This window comes from Lytechinus variegatus, chromosome 2 (assembly GCF_018143015.1).
Source record: "Lytechinus variegatus isolate NC3 chromosome 2, Lvar_3.0, whole genome shotgun sequence".
NCBI classification, from domain to species: Eukaryota; Metazoa; Echinodermata; class Echinoidea; order Temnopleuroida; family Toxopneustidae; genus Lytechinus; species Lytechinus variegatus.
This window is the reverse complement of record NC_054741.1, coordinates 64,393,978-64,414,427: the sequence shown is the minus strand read 5'-3', so window position 1 is coordinate 64,414,427 and position 20,450 is coordinate 64,393,978. Positions and strand designations below refer to the sequence as shown.

The 20,450-nt window shown below is 36.9% G+C and overlaps 1 protein-coding gene across 3 annotated transcripts in view; it reads right to left on the bottom strand.

Annotated features, from left to right (window-relative positions):
- Window positions 1–20,450, bottom strand: part of LOC121408640 (mediator of RNA polymerase II transcription subunit 13-like) — a 95,626-nt gene that overhangs the window by 30,043 nt on the left and 45,133 nt on the right. For 2 of the 3 annotated variants that reach the window (XM_041600171.1, XM_041600173.1), the window contains exons 7-10: window positions 17,041–17,223; window positions 11,183–11,501; window positions 10,619–10,786; window positions 924–1,679 (exon numbers count right to left, since the gene is read on the bottom strand). In XM_041600171.1, the coding sequence (XP_041456105.1) occupies window positions 924–1,679; window positions 10,619–10,786; window positions 11,183–11,501; window positions 17,041–17,223 (1,426 nt within the window). The remainder of the gene's footprint in view (window positions 1–923; window positions 1,680–10,618; window positions 10,787–11,182; window positions 11,502–17,040; window positions 17,224–20,450) is intronic. The other variant, XM_041600172.1, reaches the window with a different exon arrangement.

Below are 20,450 nucleotides of genomic sequence, written 5' to 3'. Positions count from 1 at the left end.
CTAAAACTCCATTATGATTCAGTCATTTATAATCATTCCTATTCGTGACATGAATATCAATTAGAGGTTTTGCGCAGTGACTAAACAAAACTATTAATGTTGAATTAATTTTTAAGGGATAATAATAACTATTGTTGTTTTGATATTTTCTATGAATGTTTTATATTCTTACTGCACCACCAATACTGGTAGTTATTTTGTAGATGTTACTGAAGAAAAATAGCTATCGCCAAGCATTGTTTGTACAAATTCATATGACAGAGAAAAAGCTACATTTAATTGTACAAATGTACAATTTTGCAATGTTTGCATGCAAACTGTTAAGAATATTGCATGCAAACTGTTAAGAATATTGCATAGTTTAGGATGATTATTCATCAAATAAAAAGGCATTCAATTCGTTTGTAGGATTGACACCTTTCCAATGAAATGAATGCTTCTCTGAGTTGAGGCGCATAAATCATTGGGATGTTGATTTTGGATGTGATTCAAGTTCAATGCAGCCAAGTCTAAACATGAATGCTTCCTGAATTGTACTTACACTCAATGCAGTTACTATGTTATTTCATTGTGAGAGAATCAGTGTAATAAATCCTCACCTTTCGAGAACCATGTTCCAATTGCATTTATAGCAGATTTATGCGAAAAAAAATTAATTTGATTTTCCTGTAAAAACGGCAAAATGTACTTTTTCCTAATAAACAAAATCACTCATAGCTTAATGTGTCAGGGAAAAGAAACTGAAAGCGAAATTCATGCATGTTGCCATTTTAGTTGTTCCATGATGTCCAGCATTTGTGACCATAAAGACCATCCATGAAATCAATGACGATTAAAGCATGTATACAAAAGTGCCCTTTTTTAAATTCTAAATGAATTCCTAAAGTGTCATTGTTGGCCATGGGGAAAATAATCATACTTACTCATCGTTATTTGCTGGGTCATAAAGCGAATCAAACATGTTTTCATTTTCCTCCTCTCGTTTCTCATAGCTCAACAATGGCAGGAGGGGTCTCTTTGAGTCCATATGATGCTCACTAGGTAACCTGAAATTTTGCCACACTTTGTCTTCCTCCTGCTTTATAGTTGTTTCTTTATGCCCAATAGTTCTCCCTATCAACGCATCACGCTCAATTGAGTGTCCCATATCACAGTTCCTACCGATTGAGGATCCTACTGGGCCGCTGTTGGCTTGAGGCAAACCCGTCTCCCCATTCCGAGGAGGCGGATACGGGCTCAGAGTTGGCATAGTCCTGTCCCTCTCACTGGGATTCAGACCGGTTCCGGTCGGGGGTGGGATAAGCGGTGACGGCGCTACAGAGGGTGGAGATTCGGTTAGCACAGGGTCTGTTGACCCAGGAGTTCTAAACGCTGCAGGGCTTGGCTTAGGCAGTGCATTGTTTGATGGTTTGCTCTCCTGTGAGACTGGTCCAACCGATGACGACGGCGTTGTCGGCACACCGATCGGGGCTAACCTCGATGATAATTCCTGGTCGACTCCTATGAGATCATCGGTGTGAGTCGCCCGGTGGTGGAACGGAGTAGAAGGGCGTTGGCTACGCTGCTGCCGGTGTACGTTGCCCGAGAACGCTGGATTGCCAATACCAGAATGGCCAGAATGCGCAGAACCAGTAGATGATGGAGATTTGCTTCGGGATTTCAGCTTCAGCACCTTTTGCCTGTAGCAAGGAATATATAAGAATCATGTCAATATAAACCTCAAGTTAAACAATGGGTCTGAAATGAAACCAGAAGAAAGCAAGCTTTAGAGCTAGTGAAGCTTCTTTACCTTCAGTACCTTGAAGGTTAATGATGATTGAAGGTTAAAAACCCAAGTCAATTGTATAGAACTTCCTCAAATGTTTTTACATCATATACATGTAGCTAAAAAGAATGGCTGTAGCAATTCCTTCAGATAGAATTAAGTTATTTCATAGATTGCATTGAAACAACTGATGACTATTACCATTTCAAAATTTTGCATCTACACGTAAATAGATAATTCAATTTCTGCAGACCATTTCTCTCATTTCATAGCCAATACCATCAATCTCAACGATGAACTATAGATTCCTATACATCCAATTATGATATTCCGTTTCTCTGCACACAGATCTAACGACGTTCATTTCATCAACATTAATGAATGAGGCAAATTAAGTGTTGTGCAGAGTTCTATGATCCAAGTAGAGTAAGATGACAAACATGATGCCCTACAACCCTCAAGGGGAATTCAAGTCAAGGTGACGGAGGAGGTTGAGGTGTAATCTAATTTGCAATCTGCCCAGACTACCCCCACTGAAACAGGCCGTGGAGAGATCCATACAGCTCTCACAGTGAGTGAGCAATCTGTTCCTGTCAGTGAGATGGGATTCTGAACGTTCCTCTGTTCCTGTGAACAACATGTCAGACTGAGAGTTTTGGGGACGGGGATTCAAGCCTTGAAGACTTACAACACAGTTGAACACTGCTTCAAATCCATACTCTTCATTGCTCAGGGCCCCATCTTTAAAGATACATGTAGTTGTAAGATATTCAAATTGCAATTGCTCGTAAATACCTATATCGATCTGCACGAATATTTATCAAATCACAATTTTGAGATTTTATTTACATCTATCCCAATTGTTTGTGAAACATGGCCCAGGAATTCTTGTACACGATTAAGAGTGCATTTCTCAATACCAATTGTTTAAAACACAAAAAAGTATGATATTCTGCTCGAAATAACGTGTCTCCTATCTTAAACGTTCTACTGTTATTCCCAAACAAAGGGAGGGAAATAAACACATTCAATATTTTTCATCATGAAAATTTGAGTTCAGAACCCTAAGAGATGTGCTTTAAAATGTTCGGTATGATCTCTGTATATCAGTCAAGCATGACAATCATGAGCTCAGCCAACCATCCATAATGGATGACTTCATACTATACATACATGTAATGTACATGGACATAGTAGTAGCGCCTGAGGCTAGCTTGCAGAGCCTCATTATAATAGAAAGAGATAGAAGACAGCAGCTAAAGAAAAAAATTCTCCTAGAGCATGTTTTGATCATTACATGCATGGTTTCATGCAAAATTGAGCTTGACCTTTTGACCCTTGGCCTCCTCATCTCTGTCTAATGAATTTACCAGTGTGTGACAGTCCTGGTAAGAAAGAAAGGTGTCATGCGTGTTGAAGTCGGTTGTCTGTTTGAAATGAGATCATCTCATACACAAAGGTTTGTAATCAATAATAAGTTGGTCATATAGTCGTGGTGTAGTGGTTACTACACTCGTCTTACGATCTCAAGGGATGTGGGATTGACTCCCAGCTATGGGTGTTTTCCTTCAGCAAGAAATTTACCCACACTGTGCTGCACTCAACCCAGGTACCCGATAGAAAGAATATCCATGAATGCTCGAGTGCCTATAAGGCGGCTCAGCTACAGTCGGGGTAATATACAGTGTGAAGCACAGTAGCACCTGAAATGGTCCATATTATCATTTTAACATTTGCACATATATTTTCACGTGCCTACGAACAACCTATTGAAAATGTTATTTGTAATTTACAATTGATTGCAAATATTGCAACTAATTATAAAGTTGAGTTTCAGAGTTCATGTATGCCACTCAGAATAAGGAAAGCCTGAATGAATATGAAATTTCAATGATTTGGATAGTCAAAGCTTGCCTACATAACCCAAAGAAAGGTAATTACATTATATTCAATCTCATAGTAAAAAGTGAACAGACTAGTAACACTGGATTCTACCCTCATACAGAGTATCCTATAGCATATTACATGTCATGTTACAAGTGCTATCTGATCCAGCGAGGCATGCAATATTAATTAGCCTAGCTCGTGTATAATCATACCATACACATCTATTCTCCTTGTTACCAGAGCATGAGAGAGCGAGCATACATGTTTGTACCCATCATAGACAGTGTAGATAGATAGACGGTGTATCTGAAATAAAGTGGACTTTAAACCCACACTTGAGACCTGTGATCAATCAAACCATTATTGTGTCAACCTAAAGCCGAGGTATGGGAGGGAGGGAGGGAGAGGGGTGTGGGATAGTGGCTTGGTTGGAGGATGGGGGGGCTCTTTTTCTGGAGTCCTTTGTTGGGTGACACACAGGGGGGGGGGGTATTTCACAAATAGTTGAACCTGACATAAAACCAATATGGTCCATTGTAAGCATGATGTTGAACATGCAGTCAGTCGTGTTGATATAAACACTGTAAAACGTAACCGGCCTGGCAATTTATGTGTGATTTTGAGTCAGACTTAAAATCTTTGTGAAACACTTCCCTTGGATAACACAACTTTCCACATCATTTGTAATTGACGCATGATGCAGAATTGAATTGAGCTTTAATAAGTGCAACAGAGTTTGAACATGAGGCTGATTTCAGAATAAGGCGTTTAAGAATCACTTCTTTAAGTTTTCTAGATTAAAATAATCTGCATTTCTTTTGATGTAATATTGTTTTGTTTCATTCCTAAAAACCAATGTTTAAATAATGCTGTATCATCTTATTCCCTGTTTAGATGTAAAGTGTCTTTACATATATCCAAACGGAATAATTTTCCTGGTATCGCATCGCAATTTGCTCCACATTTTTGGAAGACTGCTATGCATTAAGTCTTTTGTATAGCATATTTTTACAGAGGACGGTACATTACTTAGTTGAGAGATTTTCTCTTATGACCAAAAATGCTAATCAAATTTGTGAAGCAAAATTGATTCCCTACTAAATGTAGTCTTTTAATTCAGAAGAACATCATATATATCTTTTTCAAACTAAAAAGATAAGAAAACAAATACCTATTCCAAAATTCATAGACCTACACTGTACAATCATCCCTCAATGCATGATATAAAAGTCTCCACAATATGGACTATTGTCATTCTAAGCAATAATTATCAAAGACATGATACCCTCATCACTTAAAAGAAAATATAGATGTACCACATATTATTATGTGTGCATTTTCCCCGTTCTGTGCATTAACCAGAAACATAACACTCTTATCTCGCCATCAATCTTGAACATTTAGGACAGCCATGGGGGCTTGAGATCAAAGATAAACATTGTAAGCCAACGATATTTGATGGGCTCAAATTCCGGCATAAAAATTTATGTCATTTATATTTCCTTTTACCAGAGAATTCAATATTTTATCTCCATATTAATGCATCCATGAAATGTGTCCATTTGGGAAGTATTTCTGGAATTCCATTTTTAGATAAAGATGATACCCTTACAGATAACTTAGAGAAAACTATATACTTATTTCTAAAATAGATCAGGAAAAAGATCAAATCTCACAATATCACTACTATTTTCTTGGACAAAATAAAATACCTTTCACATGATTATTTTATTAATACATAGTAAACTAAAATTTAAGTTACGGTAGTAAAATGTAATTAGGCTCCTGAAATGCACTCCCTAATTTTTTAAGAGTAATGCACGCATTTAATACTTGCCTTCTAACAAAAAAATATGAACTATCAGATTACATAAAAAAATCAATATATACAAACTGTACACACCTTAAACAATAATTATTGAATGCTCAAAATGAACAGTTTAACCCATGCAAAAGTGAATTGGTAATCTCTCTTCATTATCTAAATTGTAATTATGATCGACAAAAAAAAAATGATGGCATTTGCATCTGTGCACTCATTATTAAAAGAGCATACATCTATCAAGATACCAGAATATGAAGTAGAGTTAAAATGATCTGAGTTGGTTGCAAAATTTATAAAACATAAAGGTAGTGTGCATAGGACATATGTACACTCTTGTTCTCCACTAGACATGGACTAAGATACATCTTCCTTCCTTAATACCCATTAAAAGAAGACAGTTGAAAATGGGATGAACTAGAGAAGCAGAAATAAAGTGAGAGAAAGAGAGATGAAAGTTGTACACAGAACAAAAGAGGAGGGGAGAGAAAGAAAGAGATGGGTGTGGAAAGAGAGACAGTTATACGCACCAAAACAAAGAGTAGGAAAAAAAGAGGAGGCATACAGACAAAAGAGAGGGAAGATGGAGAGAGACAGACAGACAAACAGATAGAGCAGACACAGAAAAACATAGAGATACAAAAAGGGGAGCGGCAGAGTAGGCAAGGCAAAGACAGAGACAAACATACAGGGACGGATGAGATAGTGAGACACAGACTGAAGGGGCATGACACATACACCCAGAGACATATTTATAATATCAATGAATACCAAGATTTATAGCCAATAGCAAAATGTATGTGTTAATAACTACCAGTATGCTTCAAAAATGCTGGTACAACCAGGTACAACATACTATCAAAAAGATAATTGAAAATTACAAAAAGGAATTATTATCAATAACCAAAGCCACTTGAATTTGAGAAAAATTGAAATTGTTTTTAAATCCAAGAACACTTTCGATTGTTCCAGGAAATATGTGAATGCTCTATCAATATTTGATTGGACGGGAAAAATTGAATTCCAAGGGCAGTGTCTATTCCCTGTCATTCTGCGATAGAATTCAAAGTGCAAACATCTTGGATTCTAAGATTATGTTTCATTAAAATGAAATAAACTTATGCGAGCTAATAGAAGCTACTGAAATTGAGTCATTTTATTGGCTGATGGCATAATTATTGTAGAAATGCTGCATTTGTGTAAATAAACAGCTTTGATCCAAAACCAACACCCCCCCCCCACACAAAAAAGTGATTGTCACACAAATATCCTATATCGTAATGCACCGTTAGATAATTTTTTCTTCTTTCAAGTCTGCACCTAGTTCAAGAAATTGAAGAAATTGTTTTATGCCTAACAGACTTTGTGTCCATACTGATCCAGATGGACACTTTGGCTAAGGTTATTCCTATTTTCCCCTCTGTGATGTTTATTATCCATCATGAGGTGGTTTCAGACCGCCTCGAAGTTCGTCAGTTCCAGGTATTCTTTGATCGGGAAATTTACCCCGATCAGAAAATACCAGGTATTTTGGTAATGTGAAAGCAAACTACGCGTAATTTCCCTGAAAGAAAATACCCGCTAAATAGTAGGTACTTGGCGAAATTACGAGAACTTTCGCAGGGATTTTTCCAAGGTCGCAGGTATTTTGGGATTGTGAAAGCATATTACGGGAACTTTTAGCCCAGCGTGTCGTTGGGCGCGGCAGCGTGGGTGGCTGCTGGGCTAGTGATTTTGAATCTCGCGCCTTGACTGCTTATCAGACCATACTGCGCATGCTCGTAACTTCTGGAACTTATTCCGGAGGATGTGTTTCGGGGCGGTGTGAATGCAGGAATAATTAACAGGTATCTTTTAGCCTTAAAAAGTTCTCGTAATTTAACAGGGATTCTTGTGATCGAGGCGGTTTGAAACCACCTATGGTGATGAAAAATTACAACATCTTAGTTTTAACCCCATTTTTAGTTATAAAACAAGAAAACATGTTTCTTGGGGTGCAGCACTATGGACATTGGCATCACCCCTTTCATAAACCCAATTATGCAAATAATAGCCGCATAATTCGGTCGTAAAATCGGAGGACCAGAGTTATCCGCATTATTTCAGCATCAGGACCAGATTTTGACTTTATGAACTCATTTCCAAAGTAATGTGGATAATTGCCATGGTGCGGTCACAAGGTCACCCTTTTTTGAAGTTGCCATGACAATTATCCACCTTTTTTCAGGTCGGGTGCTCGTTAAAAAAAGTGTGGATTATTTTCGGAGTTTGTGAACGCAATTTTTATTGAACTATCCGCATAACTCTTAGGCGGATAATTGGAGGATGGGTTTATGAAAGGGGTATAATTCACTTCATATATGGCCTTTAATGGGATGCTTCCCAGCAGGATTAGACAATGCCCTTGAGCAGGTGATGAAGGGTACAGAAATCCTCTTGTGTACGAACATGTGTACATTCAATGAACATTATTTCTTTAGGAAACAATGGACGAACAAAGAAATCAAACAAAGCGGATGTTTTAACCGGTCTATCACTTAATAGCGCAGTAGTGAGATCAATTCACATAGTTGTTCTCGCACATTATTGTTCTGAATGTTTGCACGGTGTCAATACAATGAAAACATGGTCCCATTTGTTATTCACCCAAGCACATGTTTAACTGATAGGTATCTCTATTTTCAATGAGAATATGAACTCCCATGTAATTATTAGGATGAAGAATTGCGCTATAATGCCAAATAATTACATTCTAGCAAAGATATAAGTAAATCTGTGTGATTTTGATTTAAATGATTTTCTGTTTGAGGCCCTACACCACTTTGATTTAAAAAAAAATCAAAACTTTACAAAACATTACCAATAATACATTTTTCTTTCAATCACACAACTTTGGATAATCTAAAAATAATTTCAATCATATAATGCATATTGATAAGCAATAGTAAGCTAGTTGTTTAGGTAATTTGTTTCGAAATCTTGATCGCGCTGATAAAAATGTAACTGAGATTATTCGCAACACTTCCATGCAAAGCTTTACATTAAAAAAGAATGGGGTTTCCCATCTCATACATTTTCAATCACATACAACATTACTACACACAGGTTTAAACTGGAATCAGCTCTACATAGAAGGCCCATAGGAAAGGAGTACTGATGCATGGAACTCGTGTTTGTTTACACATTGGCTGCATATAGCGAGTTGACTAACTCATGTCTTATTGCTGCACTCATGTATACCAACGATGACACATGGTTCCCAGGCCTGCAAGACAGACAGGATTAGCTCTGCCCGACACCTACCCTCGTCTAGCGCTGGACTTCAAAGCAAACATACACAAACCCTGGTCCCTCTATACCTTACCCCATTAAGCACTATCAGACAAAGCAAGAAGCATCACATATGTAGTATACCATGGAGACCGACAGAGATATTCTCTGCTCAAGGCTTGAGAATTAAATGTCTCCTATAAAAAATAAGAGTCTGAGTGAGCAGACTACGCATGCAGTCCGTCTGTGGCATCGACGGGCGGTGAGTGCTGCCCATACAGGCAGGAAACAAGCGTAGGAAACAGCTGCTTTTGATTGGGGGATTGAGGTGTGAGATAAGGCAGTTTTAGGTGCCTTCCGAGCGCTCTGTACACAGTTATGTATGGCCGTCCGACAGAGCGACATGATATTGGAAATCATGTTGATATCTGGAACCGTATTATGGATATCGAATCCTAAGTATGCATCTGCGATTTCCTCAATACACAATTACCAAATCATTGACATTTTTTCGCAGATAACCATGCAAAAATGTTTAGTCATTTCAGTATGAAAGTAGTGTAGTCATTGGATAATCTTGATATATCACTATAAATAAAGAAAAATGTAAATGATCTGTAGAATTATACTCTTAAATATTGGGAAATAATATGCTCTTTAAGATATTCAAAGACAATCTCAAAGATAGTATCACTTTGTATACATTCAATCATATTAAAAGTCTTTCTAATGTCATAAAACACAATCCATTACATTCTATCAATTATAAATGAACTCTTTGAATTACACTTTCAGTTAATATCATCCACACTAATTTGATCCTTTCATTGAAACATGATTAATAATTGAAAGTATCTAATCACAGTAGTGACCAGATTGTTACCACCTTTGTGCAAGTGAGCAGGAATCCTGTCCGTGTTTCTGTGGTTTGTTACCACTTATTCTACGGAATCCAAACTTTGAGGTCTGCGGGTTTCTCTCTATCCGATCACTGTCTACATGATATGAATATTGCAACTGGGGGTATCCCCATTTACACAGGATGAAATACTAGTAATTGTAGTGCATCATTGATGACAAGTATCCTATGCACTGTGGTTTGTCATGATAACTTAGATTCAGAAAGTATGAATAAAAATACCAAGCATATAAGCAAATTTCTAAACCATCTCGAACAGAGGGTATCATAATAATGGGGTATATATATACACCGCGTGAGTAAAAAAAAAACAACTTGACCCCTCACAAATCTCCAATTCAAGGAAAAAATATGTCATGAATGCTTAATTATTACATATGAATGGAAAGAGTATATTTTTCCCAAATAATTTGATACCATATTTATGTGGTATGAATTCACACTTGGATAATCAGTAGGTATTCTTTGCAGTGATGTAAATTTTGGGCTGCGCCAAAGAAATGACTGCAATTAATGAATCCAGATGCCAATGATGTTTTAATCCTACATGAGTTAGGAAACATATTTGCAAATCCCTTTTCAATGAAATTAACATGAGAAATGATACCACAAAGTGTTTGTTAAACAATCATAATGTAAATTATTGTAAAGGTGTTATGAAATGAACTTTTATGTAACCCTTGTAGGATAATGACATCATTGACATCTGGATTCATTCACCACAGTCATGCCTTACTTTAGCGCAAATAAAAATTTCAACTGCAAAGAATACCTCCTGATCAACCCAGCATGAACACATACTACATAAATATGGTATCAAATTATTTAGAACATACTCTTTCAGACTATATATAATAAATATGTGTTTATAACATATTTTTCCCTAAAATTGGGGATTGTTAGGTGTCAAGTTTTTTTTTACTCATACAGTATATGTAAATGTATGGTATCTCACCTTGAGCAAGCACAATCCGTCTTGGAGGAAGGGTCTTGGAACTGCCAAGTGAACTGGTTGGCTGTGGGAGAGGGTTGGGGCGGGGGCACCAAGGATGGCTTGGTCTCCAGATTTGAGTTGTTGTCTTCCGCACTAATACTGCAAGGTTCTAGTGATGACTGCTGGCTGCTAGAGCAAAATCATCAAAGGGAAAAGGTAGAGATAATGCATCAGCTCATAAAATAAACACCACTTCTTAGAATGCTTTCTCATGCGACAAGATAAGAAATTATGATTTATCAGTGTTACAATGGATCGATCAAGTAACGGATGCTGAATACCCTTGAAATATGAACATATGAGATGATATGTAACTGATCAGTCCATATTCATATTATTTTTCGCAATAATGGTATTCAACAAATAGTTGCAATATCTCATACAAATTCCAATGGCATCAAGCGATTACTTGTTCTAATACTATTACTAGTACTACTAAAACATGGACACCTTCCAATACAAAAATTTTCTGTTGATCAATTTAAGCAGGTGAGGAGTGGCAAATGTACACAAACATAAACGTACCTCATCGATCCAGCACCACCACCAACACCACCACTGGTATTAGTGATGGTACCTGGGGTCGATGCCATAGATCCATTTGGCAGGGTACCACCAGCACCGCCACTACCAGGTGTGGGAAGGACGGTCTCCGTTAGCCACTGGGACCAAACCTTGGAGGTGACTTTGTGGATAAGGGCTCCGGTGCAGGAGTCATCTCCATCATCTCCCAGGCTGGGATCCAGGGTAGATCCCCCTGTGTACAGGGCTCCCGAGCCGTCTCCAGGTGGGAGCTGCTGGTCTGGAGGGGAGGTTGGAGGGGTAAGGGCAACCGATGACAAGCCTGTAAAGAAAGTAAACAAGACAGGGTTAGTCGACAAGCTGTTGTTATGTAATAGCAGCAAAGTTCAACGATAAAGCAGGGATGCCATTCGAAGATACAGAAGATACAGTACAGCGCGTCCCCCCAAAAATGTCCCTCTGACATAGGATTGAATTAATTCTAAAATGTGGTAGGATTCTCAAATAAATGTTCACGAGTAGAAAGCTCATTTCATGTTCTAACTTCTCTGAAAATTTCATTGGTCGCGCTTCAGCGGTTTCGAATACACACTATGTTACGTAACAATGGTGCATTTTAGCTCATTCCAAGTTTGCAGCATTGATGCATTTCTTCATTGTCTATGGCATCCAGGATCTGAGCAGGGATAATTCTCTAATCATATCTAGGCTCATCAAATCATAAACTTGAGCATGTTCAGAAGGACAAGAAACATAAAAAATTAAGTTTGTTTGATGATTGATGAGGGGAATCAGTGCACCAACTTGAAAGAAAATGTGAATGATGGATGAGTAAAATGAGCTGAAAAAGGGGGAATCCACAAGTTAATCACCCTTTGCGAAAAGGAAAATTTTTACTTTTTTCTTTCAAAAAATTAAACTAAATTATTGAACTTGACCTCAGTAGCTAATTAACTAAAAAAAAAAGTAATGAAAACAAAAATGCAGTATTGTTGGAATTATAGATCATGGAGATTTCCCTGGTCAGATCAGGGAATTCCTTGGTCAGAACAAGGAGATAGAGGTGACATCTCCTTGGTCAGAATGGTCGAAGGGGGTTGATATGCAAGAAAGTGCAGAACACAAAGCAGTGCTGCATGCATACAAACTTGGAATGGGCTGAAAAGCAGCACTGTTACATAATAGGCTGTGTATTCGAAACCACTGAAGTGAGACCAATGAATTTTTTATAGAAGTTAGAACATGAGATGGGCTTCCTATATCCATACATTTCATTGAGAATAATTTTCATTTTTGGAAGTTATTAAGCCGCATATCAGAGGGACATTTTTTTGGGACGCGCTGTATACTGTTCCAACAAGCAGCCTCTTGCCAGAATGGTCAGACTATGCTGGGCAAATTAGTTTGACACAGGCCCAATAAAAAAATGGACTATTATCGCCACTAACAAACCGCACACCATGCATTGTCATCGAAGTCAATATCCCCACAAAAAAATAGATGCATACTCGCATTAACTACCTAAATGTCCCAAACCATATTTTCTATGAAATGGTAACATAATGATCAAAGGCTCCAAAGTGTCAATTGCATTCCGAAAAACTAACAATTTTACTTGGCTTCATCTAGCTCTAAGAACGAAAATTCAAATGCACAGATCGCTAGTTTAAATTTAAGTCGTTTGAGATGAGTGCATATCAACAGACATGGGGAATATAAAATTAACATAACACATGTTTTATTTTCTGACTAATTGGCGGTGAAATCTAGAAAAGGAAAGATGGAAAATATAATAAAGCAGGAACTTAGGGGAAAGAACATACATGTAACCCTATATTCCTTAAACATTTTTTTCAAAAATTTTTATTGGGTCATCTCTAGCATCAGGAGAGACATAGCATCAATGTTTTTCATTATCAGAAACAGAAAAACGATAGCTAGCCTAATGGCAGGTAACTCACACGTGAACCATGTTCCTAAAATAGACTTGATATTTATGGATCTAGATCATATTCCCTTTATAGTTCTCTTAACACAATGGTAGGGGATATCTACAAAATGCACATCGATTGCCCTCCGGTGTATGTATGACAACCAATGTGAAGTGAAACCACAAGGTATCATGTTAACTTGTTTCCTTCTGGTACTTTCACTGGTAACTCATAATAACGTATCATTATCATCTTAACACACATGTCCAGTGCATGATTTACAAGAGGGTTGTGAACTGCAGTACTTTGCAATGTTCACACAAGACTCAATTGGTATTATTGTTGTACTCATGATCTCAAAAATTTACTTTGTACATGCAATCAAAGGCTGGAGAAATGCTTTCATTACCTCCCCCCCCCCAAAAAAAAAGCAACTAAAAGGATATACAGTGTAACTAACAGCTAACAGGTTTCGCTCAATTCCAGAAATGTATGAAGTACACCAAAATGGTGTGAAATTACACTTTCATTGGCTTGTTGTGTACTCTAAATTCCTGTTGCTTTGTATGCACATAACCTCAAGGTTTGTCGCATGACTTCAAGTCTGAAACTACATTGTGAACATATTTGCTGATGCTCATTAGCAATTAACACTTATTAATAGAGTCAGCTATTACCAGGATCTTAGTAGAGAAAGTGGTTAATTACATGTATAAAGGCATTTCAATGGATATCTAGTTTCATAATGTCGTCAGAGTGTCATTCAGATTTTCTTGACTAGTCACAGTATGAATTTCCAAATACATTCAAGTTACACAGCCAACATTCCCAATGTTGACCTTCCATATAATCAATACAATGTGTTATTCCTGTAATTATTATGTTGATTTCTCTGGTCCAAAACAAGTACCAAGGGGCCACAAAGTTACTTGCTACCTAACTATGAAAATTACCACCTGAGAGCCAAACTTAGACTTTACATAAACATGAGAATCACAAGTAATAGTTACTGGTCATTATTCATTCACAGATATATTGAATTCCATAGCCTCAAGAGATTCAACTTGGGCAAAGTCATTTGTACTTGAACCAAGAACAGGGACATGAAAAAACAATTTTAATGTGACAATATCATACATGTCTAAAATGAAATTAACAGAATTAGCTCCCAAAAAGTAATAATGATAAAGGTATATTTAAACAGGGAAGCCACTTCAGTTCTGAAAAAAAATATGCTTTTTAGATGGATTACTTTGACATCATAAGTCTTAAGTAGATGAAGAGCAAAAGAAATTTTTGCCAGGACGTTTACGGTTAAGATTTTTTTCTCAGATAACACTAGTATCAATTAATGTATTAAAAAAAATGTCGTCTTTTCTACGACTATGATTTTTAACTGCTTACAACACTAATCCCATTTCATGATACTTGTGGTTTGGTTTGTTCATTGTATGATAATTGCTTTAAAAAATGCACAAATAAATCTTTAACTTCACTATATGATTGAATTTTGGAATACCTGCAAAAGACCTTCAGAGAACCCAAATATTTGAAATGAATATAGGGCCTTCATAAATAGATACTTTGAAAATCTGAACAATAAACATCAATTTGTTGTACTGTTTAGAATGTAAATTAATTTCACTACGTATTGGCATCTAACTGATTTAATAATGGAAAACATATTGAATAATAACACCCTGGGGCCCTTGACATATTCTCTAAGACTCATCAATAAATAATAATGCCTCAATAGAACATCACATAATTCTTAATGAAGAGATAGATTCTTATCAATTTCTTGGGCAAATGTTGAGGCCATGACAGAGGTACAAAACATAATATATTAAAAGTTATATACTAGAAGTCTATTGATCTCATCCACCCCTTTGCATAATATTTTAAACAATCTGCCTAAATCTCTTCATTCCCTTTGGTAATAAGTCTGTTAGACTTAAGTGAAAATATATCAAGAATAGGCAAATAATGTACTCTTTGCATAATTTGGTCTTAAAACCTGTTTTGACTTACGAAATCATTCTACTTTGGAAGGATGACTTGTTAACTGTATTATTAAAAAATGCTTTAATTTGGGGAAAGTTTGCAAGAAAAGTACACTGTCATTTTAATTGAAATTTTAAGACCCTAGGGTATACTGTAAAGAATTGAAATATACTTATAAAATTCAAATTGAAATTGATCTTAAATTGTACAGTGTTTAGATAAGAAGTTGGATTTTAACCAATCAATACTTTTTGTAAGACTGGGCCCAGAAATGTCTCAAATAAGTTGTGTGTTTGTACTGGCTTCTGACAGAACTATGGAAACTTCTGTCCATTCTTTTTCTTTTTCTTTGATAGGTGTCTTTACCTCTAATGTGTACGCAACTGGAACAGAATGCATTTACCTGATCAATTTTCACAATCAATCTATCAGTGCAATGTACCAGAATATCATCTGCATAACAATCTAATTTGTGCATAATCCTGGTAGTAATAAAACTTCATGAGTTACACATAATTCATTTTCTTCATGGTCGAGTTGCACGAGCTTTGAAATATATCCCATGCACCACAAAATCGTCAATTTTAATGGCATCACAGACATTTCCTACTTCACAGATGGTACCCTCATTTAGTCTAGTTACAGTCTGAATTCGAGACTACAGGAGATGAGTTTGAAATGTGTTCTAAAGCTTCTCCAAACCGACAAGGTACATGTAAATTGAGAAAGCAAGTACGTAATTGTGCTAAACTTGTTTCCAAACCCATTTGAAACTATGTCGGCCTCGTCACCATTCTTTTAGAAACCGAAAATGGATATAAGCCTTTTTAGCTCTAATTTTAGAACTGATCCTAGTCTCTACACTGTTTCCTCTTCATTGTAATGACACAGAGTGAGAATCAAGTGCTCTCTAGCACTTCTATAACATCTGTGCATTTAACATAAAATATGGTTAATGGGACAAACAATAGAGATATAATTACTAAGTGAATGTTTGCAACATATGCTATTACTTTATCTTGAAACACAGATACATAATGTCATATCTTGATTAGACAGTATGACATCATGCCATTGTACTATCAGTCAAGCCTTTTCCATTTTTTATTGCATTTAAACGTTTTTCAAATAAATGTAATGCCTCGGGCCTAGGGACTAATAATCCAATTAGTCAAACCTGCTTTTAAGACAACCTGTCTGAAAAGACCATGCTTGGTTTCCCTCAAATAATTCTTAAGGTCCAGAAAGACCATTTGCTCATATCCATTGGGTGGTCTTTATAGACAGGTTTTCACTACAGATAGGTACATACATGTAAAGGTTTCACTCAGGGAAAGGCATCATTACTGCCTGTGGTATACATGTAATACAATGACTAGAATTATCAATTCAAAAGGTTGGTGGTGCATGGAGTATACCACGTGAGTACAATTTGAATAAATTATAGTGCATATCAATCATGTCTAAGAAAGTTAAATCAATACATACATGTATTTTCTCTTTTTGTGCTTTTTTAAACAAGTTGGTTAATATCATATGATCATTGGAATATGAGCTCACAATTTTGCAACTTCATATGAGCAAAGCAGCCTTTGTAATGCCACCATCTCGAAAGGACGTTGACACATTAGTACTTCATTATCACTCCTCTCTAGATGATAAGGACCAACTTACGATATGTCAATCACCATCTTCAACCCATCAAGTGGTGAATTTTCAACCATAAGCAGGGTAAGAATTTTTTTTTGGGGGGGTGAGAGGGTTTAGGTCAATTTCTTTTTCTATTCTTCACTTAGGAAAATCTCTAAATTCTAATTAATGGAACTGCTAAAATGGCACATTGTTTGTGATTTGGGTGATTGTCTTTATTTCATTATTTTCTTCGGGGGAGGGGGGGGTTCTTTGCATATAAGTAAGTATACTGACCAGGAGTTGCAGGTCCGTTGATCTTGCCATGCCCTAGCCCCATGGAGGGTGGTGGGATGTAGCCCCCAGCCTGAACAGCCATCGCATGGTGATGGGAGAACTCACTCTGAGGTACCAGCACATAGCAGCTCGGATACAGCATCCGGATACCGCCTGTAAGGTAGCCATCCGTTAGATAACTCCCTGCAAGCAGGAGGAAAGGGGGGGGGATGATGGTGGAAATGAAAGAAAACACTCAAGTTAAACATAAGGGTTTGAATACTGTAATGTACATCAAATGGCTAACACAGTTTTTTTAATGCTACTATAAAAACATTGATTTAAAAATCTTGAACATTTTCAGTGTTTCATGTTGGCATTTAAAGACCTAAAATGATCATTCACAGACGAAAATAGATTGAATGCAGTTGTTATTCAAGAATCTGTAATTCTATGGTAAAAAATAATGATTAACATATAATGTAGCCATCATCATCTTTCAAGGGCCAACAGGCTCCAGTAGGCAAAAGGTTAAGAAAGATATTAGGATAGAAAAGATCATTCTTGAAATAGCTTATAATAGTTATCAAACACGCATAAAAAATAATTATAAATCTGGCATATAAATACATATATGCGATACAAAATATTGTATACAGATGCATTGGATATATATAATTTTAATAGCATGGTTAACCTCATTTATCTGGCTAAGAAGGCTTTGAAACCTAGATAATGAGACCACTGGACAGCTTAAAAGCTGAAGAGAAACATACATGTAAAAACAAAGCTCGAATAAGAAAGTTGTGAAAAATTGTAACAGACATTATAATCACATGAGATATTTAAAGAAAGATTAGTGGAAAGAAATTATGTTGGGCTAAATTGATATTCAGAAGCACACAATATCATTGATCGACCCTATACATGTATTTACAGAATACACAAGTTTCAATTATACACAAAGAAAAGACACCATGAAAACAGGAAACGCTCAACACAAAAGAGATCACTTTTCTTGACAGGTTTTCCAATGATATGAATAGGGAAGAAAAAAAATAACATGACAGCATGGTTTTGATTTAACCGAATCTCATTGAAAGGGTCAATCAGGAGTGAAGTACACAAATAACACACTCAATAGGTGTGGGGGGCATCCCTGCTTAAAAAGACAACTTTATACTCTAGGAAGCCTCACACCTCTTTATTTTCTTACACCATCCTAATCCGTTTCAATATAAATTCGAATCTTTCTTTTTTTACTGGGTCATACCTATCATTCTGAATTACATTCAAGACCTAGGAATCACAATGCTGCTGAATAATTAAGATGGCCATCTTCAGATTAAAACAAGTATTTATCACCTTGTAAGGAGATACCATGCTGATCAATGCAATAGACACTTGATCATTTCACACACAACATTCCTTCAATTCCGACTCCATTTATACATCGTTCAAGGATGAAGGGGAAGGACGAAGAGAGGGAGAAACAGGTGAAGAGAGGGAGAGATAAGAAAAAAGAGAGCTGAAGAGAAAAGGATTCCCACTGAAACATGATTCTCTGTGGAAGATGTGTTCAGCAGGCATCAATTTGGTTGGATGTTTGGTAAGTCGGAGGCGTTATAACCAATGTGATTGAACGGGTCTGTCAGCGGAGGGCTATAAGACGTTATTACGCATGCATGGCCGCTCCACCATATCCCTCTCCCCTCAGCCTCGGCAAGCAAGCTTTAATGCATCACGGGCGAAGAGTCGCGATGCACATACAATTATACCGCTGACTTATCGGGCATGAAATTCATGCCTAGCTGCGCTGCACAAAAACACAATGATCTCTACGCACCATGAGAGGGGGAAGGAAGAAGAGACAAAAAGAAAAACAGAGAGGGGGAGGGAGAAAGAACATATGAGGTGAAAGAGAAGGACGGGTAAGTAGAATGAGAGTAAAGCATTTTTTATTAGAGAGAATGACAAGACAAAATCCAAGAAAAAAATAATAGGCAAAAGATAGACTGCGGTGCTAAAGAGAGGGGGGATGTCTTGCTCTCAAGGAAACCAGAGAATGAGATGCACTGGGAATACATTATGCTTAGAAGGAATCAATGAAGCGTGGGAACATTAGGGCTGAAAATCAGAATATGCTAATGCGTAGTATAACGCAAGTGCAACACCAAATGCAAGGCTTTCATTACCAACTGCCAGAAGACAATAGATACTTTCACTACACCGATAATGTTGGTTTCCATCACTATTCGATGGCTCTAAAGCAATTTATGTTCAGTGTTAATCACTGTGCACTTGTATGCAATGACATTCCACCCAATGATGCACATGGCAGATGACAATGAGTGTCTTTATTCTTGGTGAATTCAGAAGGGAATGGAAAATTCATCTCAATTTGAGAGATGAACTCATTAAATATTTAGATTAAATGCAGCAAAGTACCAGTGGCTGGCAGAATCTCATCACAAAGTGCCCTCTTTTACTTATTAAAACAGTACACATTTCATGAACACTTAGGTAATTGAAAAATATGGGGTATGTGAGAATGAAAAATGAAAGTAAGATCAGGAAACAATGATATGGACCTAACAATGAGAGAGAGAGGAATGATTTATGTCCTATTCAGTCTTACGAACCATTTCATGGATTGAGATAAAAAGTGCTGTACATGTATTAAGATTAATATTAAAACAATTAAAGTGGTTTAAGGAGGCAAAGCGGTCTAGAAAACCATATCACAAGGTGTAATTTCCAAACTGGCTTGTTGTAGTGCCAACTAAGACACCGTTCTCACTAACTTCCTAAAACTAGTTAAATGGAAACAAGTTTAACGTGTAATGAAAATGGTCGGAGTGATCTTGGAAGCGATCTTCCGAACTGGTTCATAAAACCACTTCGCAATGTTATTTTCAAGATCGCTTTGCCTCGTTAAACTGGTATTAGCTTAAGTGAGTTCAGAACCGTTCTTCGGTGGGCAATCTTAGCACATTTTAAGCGCTACTCCACACACTTTGTATAGAATGCCTACGCTGCGCTTTCATATTTCGCATGAAACGTGTCACCCCAATGAGAGCGTTCCTGTAGCAACAAAATCGCTTTAGGTGAAGTGATTTCGAAAATCACTTTCGGGTGATCAAATGGGAACACTAGCAAAGCGATCTTCCAAACTGGTTTTCCTGAACCGGTTTCCAGTAAACTAGTTTTAGAGAGTATCATGAGAACGGGGTCTTAGATCATTTCCAAGACCACTTCAGGCGATCCCATAGCTGAAATCTAGTAAACTGGTTTAAGAAAGTAGATGAGAATGGGGTACCAGTTCCATGAGTATTGGCAAAAAATAAAAAAAAGTAGTTGGCTGAGTTTGCTCTGAAAATTTTTCTTTTTTTATTGCCATGTTGTTACCATAGCAATGCAGTCCCCAATGC